This window comes from Onychostoma macrolepis, chromosome 13 (assembly GCF_012432095.1).
Source record: "Onychostoma macrolepis isolate SWU-2019 chromosome 13, ASM1243209v1, whole genome shotgun sequence".
Taxonomy (NCBI): Eukaryota; Metazoa; Chordata; class Actinopteri; order Cypriniformes; family Cyprinidae; genus Onychostoma; species Onychostoma macrolepis.
Genome location: NC_081167.1, coordinates 17,827,381 through 17,843,112, shown reverse-complemented (window position 1 = coordinate 17,843,112; position 15,732 = coordinate 17,827,381). Strand labels below are relative to the sequence as shown.

Sequence of the window (15,732 nt, the reverse complement as noted above, 5' to 3'; positions counted from 1 at the left end):
ACTGTGCATGCGCACTGGCTGATCTAGCCTGAGAAATAAGCTTGTTATAACGCTATTTGAGCAAAAGAAACAACATTAATGATACAGTTGTTGTCAGATTTCTTTGGTGATTTCAAATATGAAATTTAATCGTAAGCTTAGTGAACAGTTTTGGAGAATTTGATGTTTCCCCATTCAAAGAGATAGGAGCTGCACTTGCATGCGTTTCCGAGAGGCGTTTCAAAGAAGTGACATGACTTGTCTTAAAGAGACTTTGTTTTAGATAACTAGGACTGTTAATTGATTAAACAGTGTAATTACTTTATACACTGATTTAGCAAATTAATCACGTATGGATGCATATATTAGTGGTTCTCAACCAGGACCAGTGCCCACAAGCCAACTTCTAATGAGGCCTCAAGATGACTTCAGAAGATTTAAAATAAGATAAAACAAGCATTAAAATAAGTTAAAATTAATAAAAATCAAGATTTTGTTTATAAATCACCCTGACAGTCTTGGAAAATCTGGATATATGAGTATTTTAAATTAAGTCATGTAAATTAATAAAATCTTAAAACGCCTAATTGTTTCATAAATAATATTCATCTAAAATATTTGACCAGGCAGGTAGAAATTGTGAGTAAAAATATTTGTAAAACTCCTTATCCAGGAAATCACAAAAGTCATGTGAAGTCATTGTTTAAAAAGAGTGGAAAAGTTATTTTCTTTTGTACAGAAACTAGGAGGTTTTGAATAATGTGGGCAATGGGGGTCCTTGGAAAACCACTGGCATATATCTGTATTTACAAAGAAAAGACCCCAAATGAAGATTTTTCATTATTGTGACAAATGAATAAACACAGATAAACACAAATTACTCTGATGGTAGGGAAAATACAGTATTTGCGAAATTTACTGCGCTATTAGCACATTTAATTGACAGTCCTAATTGAATTGAATTTAATAATGCATTTATTCCTCAGATATTTTGAAAATGTTTAATGAGTTTGTTTAATCAGTGAAATTTCTATTTTAAGAATTTAATGGTGGTTGTCCACAGATCTGTGCAGGAATTTAATGTGACAACACACTTTTTGGCTGTTTGTAGGTGATGAGGTGCTTCAGTGGAATGGTAAATCATTACCTGGATTAACGAAGAAAGAAGTTTACAATATCATCTTGAATTCCCAAACACAACCACAAGTTGAGTTAGTAGTATCAAGGCCAATAGGGTAAGTCTTCCTTCACACACCTTACTGGATATCTGACTCTCGGTTAACTAAAGGCAAAGCAGCCAAACCATTTTTAAAGGGGTCATTAAATGCATTTTGTAAATTATTTTATAATGTTTCCCGTGGTGCACTTATAAATCTTAGTTTGCTTTTGTCTACAAAAATAGTCATAATTTAAATATAATTGGTTATTTCTATTTTTAGTTAGTTTATAAAGTTAATAAAGATTTTTGCATCAAAAGATTTTTGTCTTTCTTTACCTAACAGAAGCATCATTGATGTATCATTATATTCATTATGACAGACATGAGTTGTTCATAGCACACTTCCTCAGATTGCATACAATGATGACACGTATAGAGGTGAATTGTGAAATCACGATTCCCCTGATTTCAAATCCTGGTGTTTTAGAAAGGTAAAAAAGAAAAATTCATATTTTAAAATGGGGAGTTAGTTTTGAAAATCAGTTTTTATTTTTTATTGTAGTTCAACCTCTTGTATGTGTAAATATCAAGAACATTTTGATTCACCATTTCATGACCCCTTAAAGAATTTATTCTAGTTGGACCAATTATTAAACACGAGTGTTTGAAGTCTCTAGAGGCAGTTGAATAGCTGTGCAATAGATGTTTAACTTTGTGTTGTGTTTAGTTTTCACTGTAAGCCATTATACTCTCCTTTCCTCTGTCCTCCCACCTCTTTAAAAAGATGTATTCATTGATTTCTCTCCAAACACTTGCAGAGGGTGTATAAATCTTAGCTGCAGTCTAAGAGGTGCTGTGATTTATTTATTTATTTTTTGGACTTCATCTCTGAATTCTCTCCTCATTTGCTTCTGTCGTCTGTCCCTAAAGCCCTTATAAAGGGCTTGTGATGCACGCTGGTGATGTTCGACTTGAAACTATTTGTCAGTGTGTCCAGAATATTTGGACACCTAAATTGCATGTAAAATATCTGCTAAACAAACGATACTAGAGCTTTTCTGAAAACAAACTTGTCAAAAATATTTTAAACAATTTATCGAACGTTTTATCATTTAAATACTAACAAATGTCAAATGCATGTTTGTGCTATATTGCTTCAAAATAAATGACACTATATATATTTTGTTGTACAAAAATATTCATACATTAAATGTGGCTTCAATTCCCAAATACACCACCATTCAAATGTTTATAGTAAGTTTTTTTTATTTATTTTTTTATTAAATTAAATTAAATTAAATTAATTAATTTATTTTAATTTTTTTTTTACAAAAATAAATTAATACTTTTATTCAGCAAGGATGCATTAAATTTATCAAAAGTGGATATAAAGACATGTATAATGTTACAAATGATTTCTATTTAAATAAATGCTGTTCTTTTAAACTTTATATTCTTCAATGAATCCTGAACAAAAGTGTATAATGGTTCCCACAGAAAATATTAAGCGGCAGAACTCTTTTCAATATTAATAATAATATGAAATATTTCCTGAGCACTAAATCAGCATATTACAATGATTTCTACAAAATAATGTGACACTGATAACTGGAGTAATGGCTGCTGAAAATGTAACTTTTCCATCAAAGAAATAAATTACATTTTAAAACATTAAAATAGACACAGTTATTTTAAAATATAATAATATTTGCAATACTGTATATTTACTGTAGTCAATATTTACTGTATTTTATATAAATAAATGCAGCCTTGGTGAGCATAGGACACTTATTTTATAAATATCTTACAGACCCAAACTTTTGAATAGTGTTGTACTTGACAACTAATGTATGGATTTGTGATCTTTTTTTTCAGTGATATACCACGAATACCAGAAACATCACACCCTCCATTAGAATCTAGTATGTACTGAATCAAATGATTCATGAATCAGTTGTGAACTCTTAAAGGGTTAGTTCACCCCGAAATGAGAATTCTGTCATTAATTACTCACCCTCAAGTTGTTCCAGACCTGTAAGACCTTCGTTCATCTTCGGAACACAGATTAAGATATTTTTGATGAAATCGGAGAGCTATCTGACCCTCCATAGACAGCAACACAACTGAAATGTTCCCAGGCCCAGAAACGTAGTAAATACATCAGTAAAACAGTCCATGTGACATCAGTGGCTCAACTTCAGTTTTGCGAAGCTACGAGAATTTTTTTTTTGCGCAAAGAAAACAAAAATAACATAATTTACTCAACCATTCTTCTCCCCCGAGTTCCGTCTTCCGCCATTTTAGAAAGTATCACAATGCATACACACGCTTTCCCCCTAAGCGTAAATAACGCTTATTATGCAGATTGCGTTCATGTGCGCGCTTTGCCCCTGAACGTAAACAACGCTGATTAAGTCTTAGGTACTCTCCAAAATGGCAGAAGACGTAATGCAGGGAAGAAGAATGGTTGAGTAAATAGTTATTTTTGTTTACTTTGCGCAAAAAAAAGTACTCTTGTAACGTCGCAAAACTGAAGTTGAGCCACTGATGCCACATGGACTGTTTTACCGATGGTTTTACTACGTTTCTGGACCTGGGAACATGTCAGTTGTGTTGCTGTCTATGGGAGGGTCCGATAGCTCTCCAATTTCATCAAAAATATCTTTGTGTTCCGAATTTGTGTTCCGAAGATGAAGGTCTTAAGGGTCTGGAACGACATGACGGTGAGTAATTAATGACAGAATTTTCATTTTGGGGTGAACTAACCCTTTAAATATTGTTGTTTTTTTTGTTTTTTTTAATATGCAAACATTATTCTGATGTTTTAAACACTTGTTTTTTCTTGTCCCTCTGCAGCAGGTTCAAGTTCCTTCGAATCACAGAAGATGGAAAGACCCTCTATATCTGTCTTGTCCCCATCCAGCCCAAGTGGTCTTAGAGATGCCCCTCAGCTACTGCCTGGACAGCTGTCGGTCAGTACATACTTAAGTATGTACATTCACAATGTTGTGCTTAGAGTGTTTGTTTAGTTGCTGTTTATGTATTTATGTCTTGCAGGTGAAAATGTGGTACGATAAGGTCGGCCATCAGCTGATAGTGAACGTATTGCAGGCTATAGACCTGCCACCCAGATCAGATGGACGACCCAGAAACCCCTATGTCAAAATGTACTTCCTGCCCGATAGAAGGTATATTAGATGTTTCCTGTGGGGTTAGTTTTAGTCAAGCAATTTGGTATTGTATCGACTACAGACTTTTTTTATTGTGACAACCCTGTACACTACTGTTCAAAAGTTAGATTAATGCTTTTATTTAGGAAATGGCATTAAATTGCATTATATTGATCAAAAGTGACAGTAAAGACAAGTGTTTCTATTCAACAAAAAAAGAAAAAAAAAATATCTAAAAAAAAAAGTTTCAACTAAATTATTAAGCAGCACAACTGCTCATTAATAATATAATAAGAAATGTTTCTTGAGCAGAAAATGTAAGTGTAGAACAATTTATGAACGATCATGTGATGCTGAATCTGGAGTCATGCCTACTGAAAATTCAGCTTCGCTATTACATTTTAAAATATATTAAAATAGCAATTATTCTTTAGCAATATATATTTCACATTGCAATAATAATTCAGAATATTACTATTTTTACATTGTATTTGATCAAATAAATGCTGCCTTGGTGAGACTTCTTTATAACAAGAATACAAAAAAGTAAAAAAATTACAAAATTCTTTGTAAAGAAAATCATTAAAAAAGTGTAGATCAAACAGATTTTCCAATACATTTTCCAATGCATCAAGCACTTTTAATAGTTTTAATGTTCTTGTTGTAATGTTATATGTATTTTACTTTAGCGATAAGAGCAAGAGAAGGACGAAGACGGTAAAGAAAAGTCTGGAGCCCAAGTGGAACCAGACATTTGTGTACTCTCATGTCCATCGCCGGGATTTCAGAGAACACATGCTGGAGATGACTGTATGGGACCAACCCAGAATACAAGATGAGGAGAGTGACTTTCTGGGAGAAGTATGAAGCATATGTTAACTTTGTCCATTTATTTACAGCATGAATTGCTCTCTGAAAACATTCGTACAGTATCACACCTGACTGTCTGCGGTTTCTCCTCTCTTTGAACCTAGATCCTAATCGAGCTGGAGACTGCCCTGCTGGATGACAAGCCTCATTGGTACAAGCTGCAGACACATGACGTCTCTTCCATTCCACTGCCGCACCCTTCGCCATACCTGCCCCGCAGACAAGGACACACAGAAACACCCACCAAAAAGCTGCAGCGTAAGTGGAAGGCCTCACAGTGGGGATGTGATCTGAAAGTGTTGAACACACTGAATCATTTTGTGTTCAAGTGCTTTTTCTCTTACAGGGAGGAATTTAGTAAGAATGATTTGAATTTCATCTGTTGATCCAGCTGTTTATTTGCAAGCGCTGTAAGCTATCAGCATCTGGATATGTATCCAATTAAAACACTCTTCTCCATCACTTGATCATAATTTGAAAAATTACTGCTGCTGTGATCAATAGAAAATGTACACAAATATTTGTACCTTCAACTGTTCATGACTCGGTAATAGTTAAGGCTAGTTCACACTACAGGATTTTAAGCCCGATTTAAGCCCGATTTGCAAGTAGTTAGCCTCATTTGGATAGAAAGTAGGCGTGTTTGCCCTAAAACGTATGATGGCGACCTAATTTAAATATGCATGGTGCAGCAGCTTTATACGATAATATTCAAAATTTTGGGGTTGATGAGATGTTTTTGAAAGAAATCTTTTATGCACAGGCTGCATTTGCTTGATGAAAAATACAGTAAAAGCAGTAATACTGTGAAATATTATTACAGTTTAAAATCACTATTTTCTATTTTAATGTATTTTAAAATGTAATTTATTCCATTGATGGCAAACCTGAATTTTTAGCATCATTACTCTAGTCTTTAGTATCACATGATCCTTTAGAAATCATTCAGATATGCTCATTTGGTGCTTAAAAACATTTCTTATTATTATCAATGTTGACAACATGTGGAAACCTGGATTCTTTAATGAATAGAAATTTGCTTGCTGAATAAAAGTATTAATATTTTTAAAAAAATCCCAAACTGACCCCAAACTTTTGAACAGTAGAGTACATTCTGCTCAGTAGCATGTTTAGCTACCATGCAAATGCATTGGGCCTTGTGGGCCAGGGGGCCCCTGGAACGTGATCTCTACTGAGGGGGACCCCGCAGAGCCCCCAAAACTCTAAACACATCCCTGATTCTGCTTAATTGTGAGTATATGAATAAGAGTTTTGCGTTTAAATACTGCTCAGTTGTGTGGCACAATCGTTTAGTGAAATCGCCCCCTCAGTGTTTCACAGATTTACCAAAAGCTGAAGAGGTTGTGGGCAGTTCGATTAAAATAAATGAAGTATTCCTTCACTTTCTAAGATGTTAAGTCAAGCCAGAGATATTATCATAATTTCATAATTACCAAACTATATATAAGTAGGTGAAGGACAATTATCAAACATTAGTTAAACATCAACGTATCTTTTAGGTCAAGGTCCTGGAACTCATCCAGTCTCATTAATATGTTTGGCATTGACTTGCAATATTCAAGGTTTTTCATGTCTGTTTTGTCTGTACGTTCATGCGGAGGTATGTTTTTGAACCGTGCTGCCTGTGAGTTAGTGTGTAGGAGTGTGGCCCATGGGAACAGTGTATCCACAAGACATAATTTAGTATGCTATTTTATTGCTTGCCTAACAATGGATTATTCCAACAGTGCTTTGTGTGCATTCGTTTACGTCTGTATCTCCGTGTCTGCCTGTACATCTATCCCTGTGTGTATATCTGTATCTGTGTGTGCAGGCTCGCAGCGTATTACAGAAACTGATTATGATGATGGTATTGGTGTAGTCGTCACAGGTGGGTGGGAGGGGCCAAGGCAATGCCAACCTTGGCACTTCTCTGTACTTTGTGCATTAGAATACCCCAAAAGAGAGAAGCAACCAATAGCAGGCCTTCCCTTCCTTCGGAAGTCACCGCTGTTGTGCTGGAGACAATGCACCGATCACCGATCATGACACATCTGGCATGTGTCATTCATCCCATACTAATAAACTAACTACTTTGTACTATTATGCACTTAAAATGAATAAAAAGTGGTGCTTCTTCTAAATGGGGGAGACACTAACTATCTGAAATGTGTTTTGTCTCCAGTGCTTTTCTCTGTAGTATAGTAGTTTAGACTTGCAGAATAAAGCACACTATCACACATGCATGATCACAGTGGGAAATTGAGGAAAAAGAAATTGTAAACGGGAGGACTGCTTCCTCTTGGTGGTGCTACACGTTTTATTTTGCTTCTGCATGGTAGAAGTTAGAAAATGACGCGTCTTTGTGTACAATGCCTTTGTGACATACCTCGACTTCATTCTCCAAACCATATAGGCATACTGCAATTGTAAAAATAGTGGATATAGTTTTATATTTTATATATACATTTACTTTTTTTTTTAATTCATTTTGACAAAATATTATTACTGTGATTTTAGCAATTAAGTTATATTTATTAGTGGTTATATTGGAAAAGTAACTGGTGTGAAAAACTATTTCTGTTGGAAAAAAACAAACAAAACTCTTTTTCAGTTTTCATTGCTTTGCTATTTAATGAAGAAGTACATTCTTTGAAAACAATGTATAAAATAAAATATGTAAAAAATGTCATTGTAGAAAACAAATTATTAAATAACTAAAAATAGAAAAATAAATACATTTTTAAGTTTTGATTTGACAGGTCATGGCCAAAAATATTGGCACCCTTGCAATTCTGTCAGAAAATGCAACACTTCTCTCAGAAAATGGTTCCAATTGCAAACTTTTTGGTATCCACATGCTTATTGTTTTTCTTTTCACTGCAACAACACATAAAAACAGAGAAGAAAAGCCAAACTTGATAAAAATTCACACAGAACTCAAAAATGGACTGTACAAAATTATTGGCACTTTGTCAAAATTGTAAGAAATAATTGATTTTCAAGCATGTGATGGTTCTGTAATTTGTATTTAGATACACCTGTGGCAAGTAACAGGTGTGGGCAATACAGTAATCACGCTTGCAACCAGTTAAAATGGAGAAAAGTTGACTCAACCTTTGTGTTGTGTGTCACACTGAGCATGGAGAAAAGTAAGAAGTGTAAAGAGTTGTCTGTGGATTTGAGAGGAAAAAAATGTGGAAAAACATGGACAGTCTCAAGGCTACAAGTCCATCTCCAGAGATCTTAAGATTCCTGTGTCCACTGTGCTTAATATTATCAATAGGTTTACAGCCCATGGCACTGTAGCTCACCTCCCTGGACGTGTACGGAAGAGCAAAATTAATGAAAACGAAGGATTGTTCGAATGGTGGATAAAGAACCCCGATTAACTCCCAAACAAATTCAAGCTGATCTGCAGACACAGGGTACAACAGTGTCAGCTCGCACTATCCGTCGCCATCTGAATGAAAAGGGACGCTATGGTAGGAGACCCAGGAGGACACCAGCAAGAAAAAAGCAAGACTGGAGTTTGCCAAAACTTATGACAAAACCACAATCCTTCTGGGAGAACATACTGTGGACAGATGAGACACAAGTAGAGCTTTTTGGTAAAGGACATCATGGCACTGTTTACAGAAAAAGAAATGAGGCCTTCAAAGAAAAGAACACAGTCCCTACAGTCAAACATGGTAGAGGTTCAAAGATGTTTTGGGGTTGCTTTGCTGCTTCTGGCAGTGGATGCCTTGACTGTGTGAACGGTATCATGAAATCTGATGATTACCAAAGAATTTTGGGGCGCAACGTAGTGGCGAGTGTCAGAAAGCTGCGTCTCCACCAGAGGTCATGGGTCTTCCAGCAGGACAATGACCCGAAACACACTTCAAAAAACACTCACAAATAGTTACAAACAAAGCGCTGGAGAGTTCTGAAATGGCCAGCAATGAGTCCAGATCTGAATCCCATAGAACACCTGTGGAGAGATCTCAAAACAGCAGTTGGGAGAAGGCATCCTTCAAATCTGAATGACCTGGAGCAGTTTGCAAAAGAGTGGTCCAAAATTCCAGTAGAGAGGTGTAGGAAACTCATTCATGGTTACAGGAAGCGATTGATTTCAGATATTTTTTCCAAAGGGGGTGATACCAAATATTAAGTTAAGGGTGCCAATAATTTTGTCCAGTGCATTTTTTTGGGGTTCTGTGTGGAATTGTATCATATTTGACTTTTCTTCTCTGTTTTTGTGTTGTTCCAATGCAAACAAAAATAATAAACGTGAGTACCAAAACATTTGCAACTGCAACAATTTTCTGAGAGAAGGGTTGCATTTTCTGACAGAATTGCAAGGGTGCCGATATTTTTGGCCATGACTGTATATATCTAGGACTCAAATTGTGATTCCAACTGTCAAAAGCACACATTGTTCACAAATAGATATAAGGAGAATGAACAAGGTATTTTAATTATCTGGCATGTTTTGTTAGATATGGTCTAACATATTATGTCAATCATTTTATTTTTTGGAAGGGTTCTAACATGGGGAATGTGGTTTGGCAAGACCAGTGACTGCATAAGCAAAATCTGAATTTTCCAGACAGGCTTTCCAAATTTTTTTTTGTTTTTTTGTTTTTTTTTATCTTTGTGTCATCACAGCTACAGAAAACCGATCAAGAGAAAGAGAACGGGACAGGGAAAGAGAACGGGACAGAGACCGAGACCGAGACCGAGCAACGACATTAGAGGTTCCAGACCAAATCAGGCCAACTCAGTATCGCTCACGGTCTGTGTCCCCACACAGAGACGAAGAGAGCAGGGGACGGTCCCGCCCAGCCAACGTCCCTGCACAGAGGTACATCCCTACCTTTTGTTAGGATTCATGTGCCAAATAATTGTAACCTGCATTAAAACCCTGTTTTCTCTCTGTCTTTCCCTCTAAGGAGTCTGGATGAGGTCCAGCACAGCCGGCGATCCCGTTCCCCAACACGCTACCACGATCGTGCCCGTGTGCAAGAGCGGGATTACGTAGATGACAGGTAAATAGAAATGTGCGGGGCCAAGCGAATGTGTACAAGTGTGCCTTATTGTGTGTTAAAAGAATAATCACTTCCATGTGCCTTCATTTACTTCCATAAAAATACGGTTTCTGGAAAATACAGTAAAAATGAGTTTTTGGAAAGAGAAATTAAATTTTCTAGACTTGCTAATCTACAGATGACTTGCACCATTTTCAGAAGGTGGGTTAAAGCCAAACCACATGTGACTGAGTGTTTTTGAACAGATTGAATGCCACTGAAGGGTTTGTATGGACAGAGATGATCGTACAGGAAGACACATCTTTTATAACCTTTGTGTATTGTTCTGGCTTTAAAGGTTGTTACCTTTCCTCTTCTAACTCACTTACTGGTGCCCATTTTTTTATTTTTATTTTATGTTTGCTCGTTTATTGGTCTGCTTTGTTTTTTGGGTTTTTTTGTTTATTTTCCTATGTGTCCTCCATCTCCATGGTAATTGCAGTGAGGTCATCTTGATACACAGATCAATGCGGGGTAGAAGCGCAGAGTGTCTGCACACCCAAAGGTAAAGAAAAGGCCAGAATTGAACCACCAATCTGTAAATTATACTATTGTTGTATTCAGATTACTGTGTAAATCAATATTACTATCTTGGTGTCATAAGAACTGGTAATATCATTTTCATTCTGAAAAGACTCATTGTATCTTTTTTCTTTCGCCTAGCCTGAAGTTTATTCCATTTAATTAAAACAGCGCTGAGCGTTGAAGCCAGTTTTTCTCTCTCGAACACTTCTTGTCAAACTCTTCGCCTCTCCACCCTAATATTTCAGAGCAGCTCGTTGACAAGAAACATTACAAGCGGAACTTTCCAGTTGCTTTTGGCGTACAGCCTAAAAGACGAATACCTCGTCACAACAAGCGTTTGCTTTGTGAAAATAACAATCTCGTTTTGTGTCATTTTGACACGTTTATTTTTATTCTGTTTGTTACTGACCTCGATTAAATCCTGGGCTTGTTTGACGGGGGGGAAAAAAGATTATCTAGAATGAGGGAGTTGCCTCTGGAGTGATCTTTGCATGTTTGCGTGTGTGACCTTTGACATTCTTTTGCTGTTTGAGTTTGATGCATGTTTTGTTTCCATCTTGGATGCTTGCATGTTAATGCAGCGTTGGCAGGAGTTCATCTAAGTACAGTAGCACTCTGCCTCCCAAGATGCCTTTATTAGTCAATGGAATTCATAAGGATATTTACAGGTAAGGCGGCCAAAAACGAACACTTAAGCCATGGCATCCTTTCTGACTAATGAGGATTTTATAGCATCTGTGACACTCAAACTCACTCAGATCTCCAGAGCACTTTTATTATGGATTAGCTAATGCAATATATAGAATGCTGGCTGGTGCATATATTATTTTTTTTTTTATCATTGTCAAAGATACTGACACAGTATTTTTTCACTCAACAAAACCATTAAACTGGATGTGCATGATAATGTTTGTTCATCATTTACTATTAATAGGGAGAGTAATATTGGTTTCCCTTGAAGTGCACTTAATTGTATTGAATGTGCACTTGTACTTAAAACCTTAAAAGTATATTTTGAAAATACACTTGTAATACTTTTAACATATATACCTTTGAATGATCATATAATAATTAAAGGCCAGTTAATTGTACTTAAAGAGAGTACAATTTTACAACTGTTTTTTTTTTTACATGCGTAAGTGCAATGTTAAAAATTATAGCCTACTTGTCATATTAAAAGTTTTTTTTAAATAAGCACTCTAAAATTTGGCTAATTGCATTAATATAAATTTAAACTATAACACACTAACATAATTTTGGTCACACTTTATATCTATTAGCAAATCATTAACTATTCATTTTGCCTCAATAAACTCATAATTTGCTGCTTATTAATAGTTAGTAAGGTAGTTGTTAAGTTGAGGTATTTGGTAGGATTAGGGATGTAGAATATGTATAATAAAAGTTTTATAAGTACTAATAAACAGCCAATATGTTAATAATAATCATGCTAATAAGCAACTAGTTAATAGTTCAAGTTCATTTATTTATCAAGCACATTTAAAAACAGCCACAAGACTGACCAAAGTGCTGTACATTTAAAATCAAACCATAAACACACAAAACAGGGATAATAAAACATATACATTAAGAGCCAAAAGGAATGACAAATAAACAATCTTAAAACAGAGTAATAATCCAGACCATAATACAGTGTAAAAAGAGAGGGATGTTAGTAGGCCAGTGCAAACAAGTGAGTTTTTAAAAGTGACTTAAAAATGGGTAGGGAAGGTGCCACTCTAATCTCAGGCGGCAGATTGTTCCATAACCGAGGCCCAACCACAGAGAAATAATAATAGTGAGAATTGGTCCCTATACTGATCATTTTTTTATTTAATTGTAATTGAAGTGTATGAAAACATCACATTCAGTTCACACTGAAGTATGTTGTTTTTAAAGATTATTGTTTCTGGTATAAGTATGCTAAAGTGCTGCTTTTTCACAAGGGTCCATAAAAAAACCATACAATATTTGTATTTTCAATGACATATGCGCAAACGTAGTGTAGTATTGTAGTATTGTAGTCATTAAGCTGAAGATTGAAATACAGACAATCCTGTTGGAATCTGCCACTGTAAGATGTTAAGATGGTAAGTAAATATGAGTGCTTTGTGATGTTCTGGTTTCTGTGGATGTTTAAAGTAGCATCTGTAATTTAAAAGATACAATTTATTTGAAGAGTTAGAAAGTAAATTAGTGTTAGCTAAACATTTTATGGCGTGTCCTAACCAGGCGCCATGGGACAAGCTACGGTATTTGTCTGTCCAAACAAAGTAGGTCCATAATTCCTCCATAATTCCTTTAGCATTCTCTTTGGTTGTGACACAGTGTTAAACATCCAACAGGTCTCCAAAGAAAACAGGGTCATGTCATATTTTATAATGTTGTTGTTTTTTTGGTTTTTTTGTCTTTTTCTGTAACTTATGTTTGCTTTTGTTTGCACTTGTTGGACTTTTGTTTGTGTTCAGCTTAACACTTCCTGCATGCCTTAAGTCAAAGTCACGGCTGTCTGTAGTCACTGCCACTCAACGTACAATCACACGTCGAGTTCTTAGTTTCACAGACAAGATCACCATTAGGTAAGGGGTCGAACATATCAACCCTAAACCCAATTATATATATATATATATATATATATATATATATAAACCAACAACATCAAACATCCAACAGCTCCCAAGAGCCAGCAGCTCCTCGTTCAGAATGTTAGCAGAAAATTAAACCATTATCTCACTCACCACATTTTAGCAGCTCTCTTGACTTCCTCCCCTTAAGACTTACAGGTTTGCTTTTCATTTTATTTTGGACCTAACTTTTTTGTTCTTTGTCATCTTCCTTTTTTCCTTCTTCTTTCTCCATTGGATGGCATGTTGTGACCCTAGTGATCTACAGCCCTCTCTTGACAGGGTTAGAAGTGCTAGTACCAACTGTCTGAGACCAGGTTCTAATTCCAATTCACCTGAACGAGACAGGTACACTCTTTATTTTGAATTGGATTATTTCAGTTTTGTTGAATTTGTCATTAATATCATTCACATACATTAAAGGACACTCTTAGAATGTTACTTTGTGATGCCCTTTAAACACAACAGTCACTGGGTCTTATTTACTAATGTGCATACACACATTGTTTTGTTTAAAAGCTGTGTGAGAACACAGAAATCTTCATTTTTGGATTTTTTTTTTATTTTATTATTTATTTGGGACAAAATTTAGAACCAACTAAAACCACATATACAAATCTTTGTTGCATTAGAGACATTAAATAAACTAAATTAAATGTTTAGGCCTATATATATAAAAAAAGGTTGATGTTGTTAAATTTAAGCTCACCAAGGCTACATTTATTTAATTAAAAATACAGTAATATTGTGAAATATTATTATAATTTAAAATAACTTTTTCAGCATTTTTTCAGCATCACTACTCCAGTATTCAGTATCACACGATCCTTCAGATCCTGTGCTGATTCTTCTAATGATCAATGTTGGAAACAGTTGAGCTGCTTAATATATTTGTGAGAACTGTGATACTACTTTTTTTTTTTTAAGGATCCTTTGATAAATAGAAAGTTGAAAATAACATTTATTTATTTTGCTATATTCTAAAAAGGTTTGTAAGATTGTGTGGAAAGCCCTTAATTATTCTAATTATGCTAATCACTAACTGCTAGCAGATTCATTAGCTTTATTATCATTTTTTGTAAATGTCAAATTTAGCATGATCATTTTTTTCTGAGGATATTCTGTAAAATAAGAGCACTTGCAGTATATGCAAGTATTAGTAAATAAAACCCAGCGTGTCTACATTAATATTAATGTCAAAGTAACATACCACCGTTGGGTCACCCACTTTGCAGTGCTCTGTTAGCATCCAATGACTCTTATGGCCTAACAGTTCTGTTTTGCGTCTTTGATAGGGAGCATATATCCAACCACTGTAACTGGAGAAGTTAAAAATGAGTCCCCTGAATCTGTTCATCTTATATGTTTGACATGACCATTGTCACAGTCTCTATATTGACTTCCCGTGTTTCTTCCATCTCCACTTTGAACTCTTTCGGTGTTTGTGGATCACACACGCACACACTCACGCAGGAGCACCCAGTCTCTGCCCCGTACCAGACCCACGAGCCCCAGGATCCTTATTCAGCATGCCTCCCCAGAAGACGACAGGTATCCCTCCTGTCCTCCAGTCCTATTGCTAAACCTCTCTGCTCTTCTAACCTGTCCGTCCCCCCTCTGCCTTGGGACTAGATAGTGGATGTAGCTAACCCTCCAGCCTTCTGTAGCTTCTGACCCATGGCTTGTTGTGACCCGACCCCATGATTTTAATGCTCTACAATGTGTTCGCCAGTATTTTTTGTAGATTTTCAGCAGCTTAGTAGCTTTAAAATGTGGTGACTTGTGGCTTTTGTGCTGTGATGTGTAGTGTGTTGTGTTACTCTGGATTTCATGAGGTTGTATTTTAGTCCTTTTTATCTAAACTTCTTTATTCTGTTGATACTATCTTCTGAAGATTTCTCTGATTTCTCCAACAGTTTTTGCCATTAAGATACAGTCTCTCACTTAACAGTGGCCCCAAAAAGTATGTTAACACTTAAAAATGTATGACTATCTTTGCATTATATAACAAAATATCAAACCAACTGAGATATAATTTGAAGTTAAAATACCACAAGCACACTTTTCAGGCAAAACATTTCACACAGATAAGTAAAATAATTAGTTTGACATTGGTTCAGACATTTTCAGTGTCCAAATACATTTTGGGGGCACTGCATGTGTCTTGACTTATTTTTCTCTTTGTTCAACTGAAATTGTAATGATTTCAGGGGTTTCGTTTTTAAAGTTTTCGGGTGTGAGCGTCACATATGTCATATGTGACCCCTGACGCATAAGAGTCAAGTGTCTGTGCTTCATATCATACACAGTTTGTCTCGTATATGTCTTAATTTCTG

At 35.6% G+C, this 15,732-nt stretch overlaps 1 protein-coding gene across 25 annotated transcripts in view; it reads left to right on the top strand.

The window, feature by feature from the left end:
- Window positions 1–15,732, top strand: part of LOC131551972 (regulating synaptic membrane exocytosis protein 1-like) — an 81,737-nt gene that overhangs the window by 52,477 nt on the left and 13,528 nt on the right. For 10 of the 25 annotated variants that reach the window (XM_058795240.1, XM_058795244.1, XM_058795242.1 and 7 more), the window contains 13 exons: window positions 1,091–1,214; window positions 3,014–3,060; window positions 3,995–4,110; window positions 4,196–4,326; window positions 4,998–5,169; window positions 5,283–5,436; window positions 9,829–10,024; window positions 10,113–10,208; window positions 10,690–10,752; window positions 11,354–11,440; window positions 13,241–13,351; window positions 13,655–13,744; window positions 14,870–14,947. In XM_058795240.1, the coding sequence (XP_058651223.1) occupies window positions 1,091–1,214; window positions 3,014–3,060; window positions 3,995–4,110; window positions 4,196–4,326; window positions 4,998–5,169; window positions 5,283–5,436; window positions 9,829–10,024; window positions 10,113–10,208; window positions 10,690–10,752; window positions 11,354–11,440; window positions 13,241–13,351; window positions 13,655–13,744; window positions 14,870–14,947 (1,465 nt within the window). The remainder of the gene's footprint in view (window positions 1–1,090; window positions 1,215–3,013; window positions 3,061–3,994; window positions 4,111–4,195; window positions 4,327–4,997; window positions 5,170–5,282; window positions 5,437–9,828; window positions 10,025–10,112; window positions 10,209–10,689; window positions 10,753–11,353; window positions 11,441–13,240; window positions 13,352–13,654; window positions 13,745–14,869; window positions 14,948–15,732) is intronic. The other 15 variants (XM_058795248.1, XM_058795245.1, XM_058795252.1 and 12 more) reach the window with 11 other exon arrangements.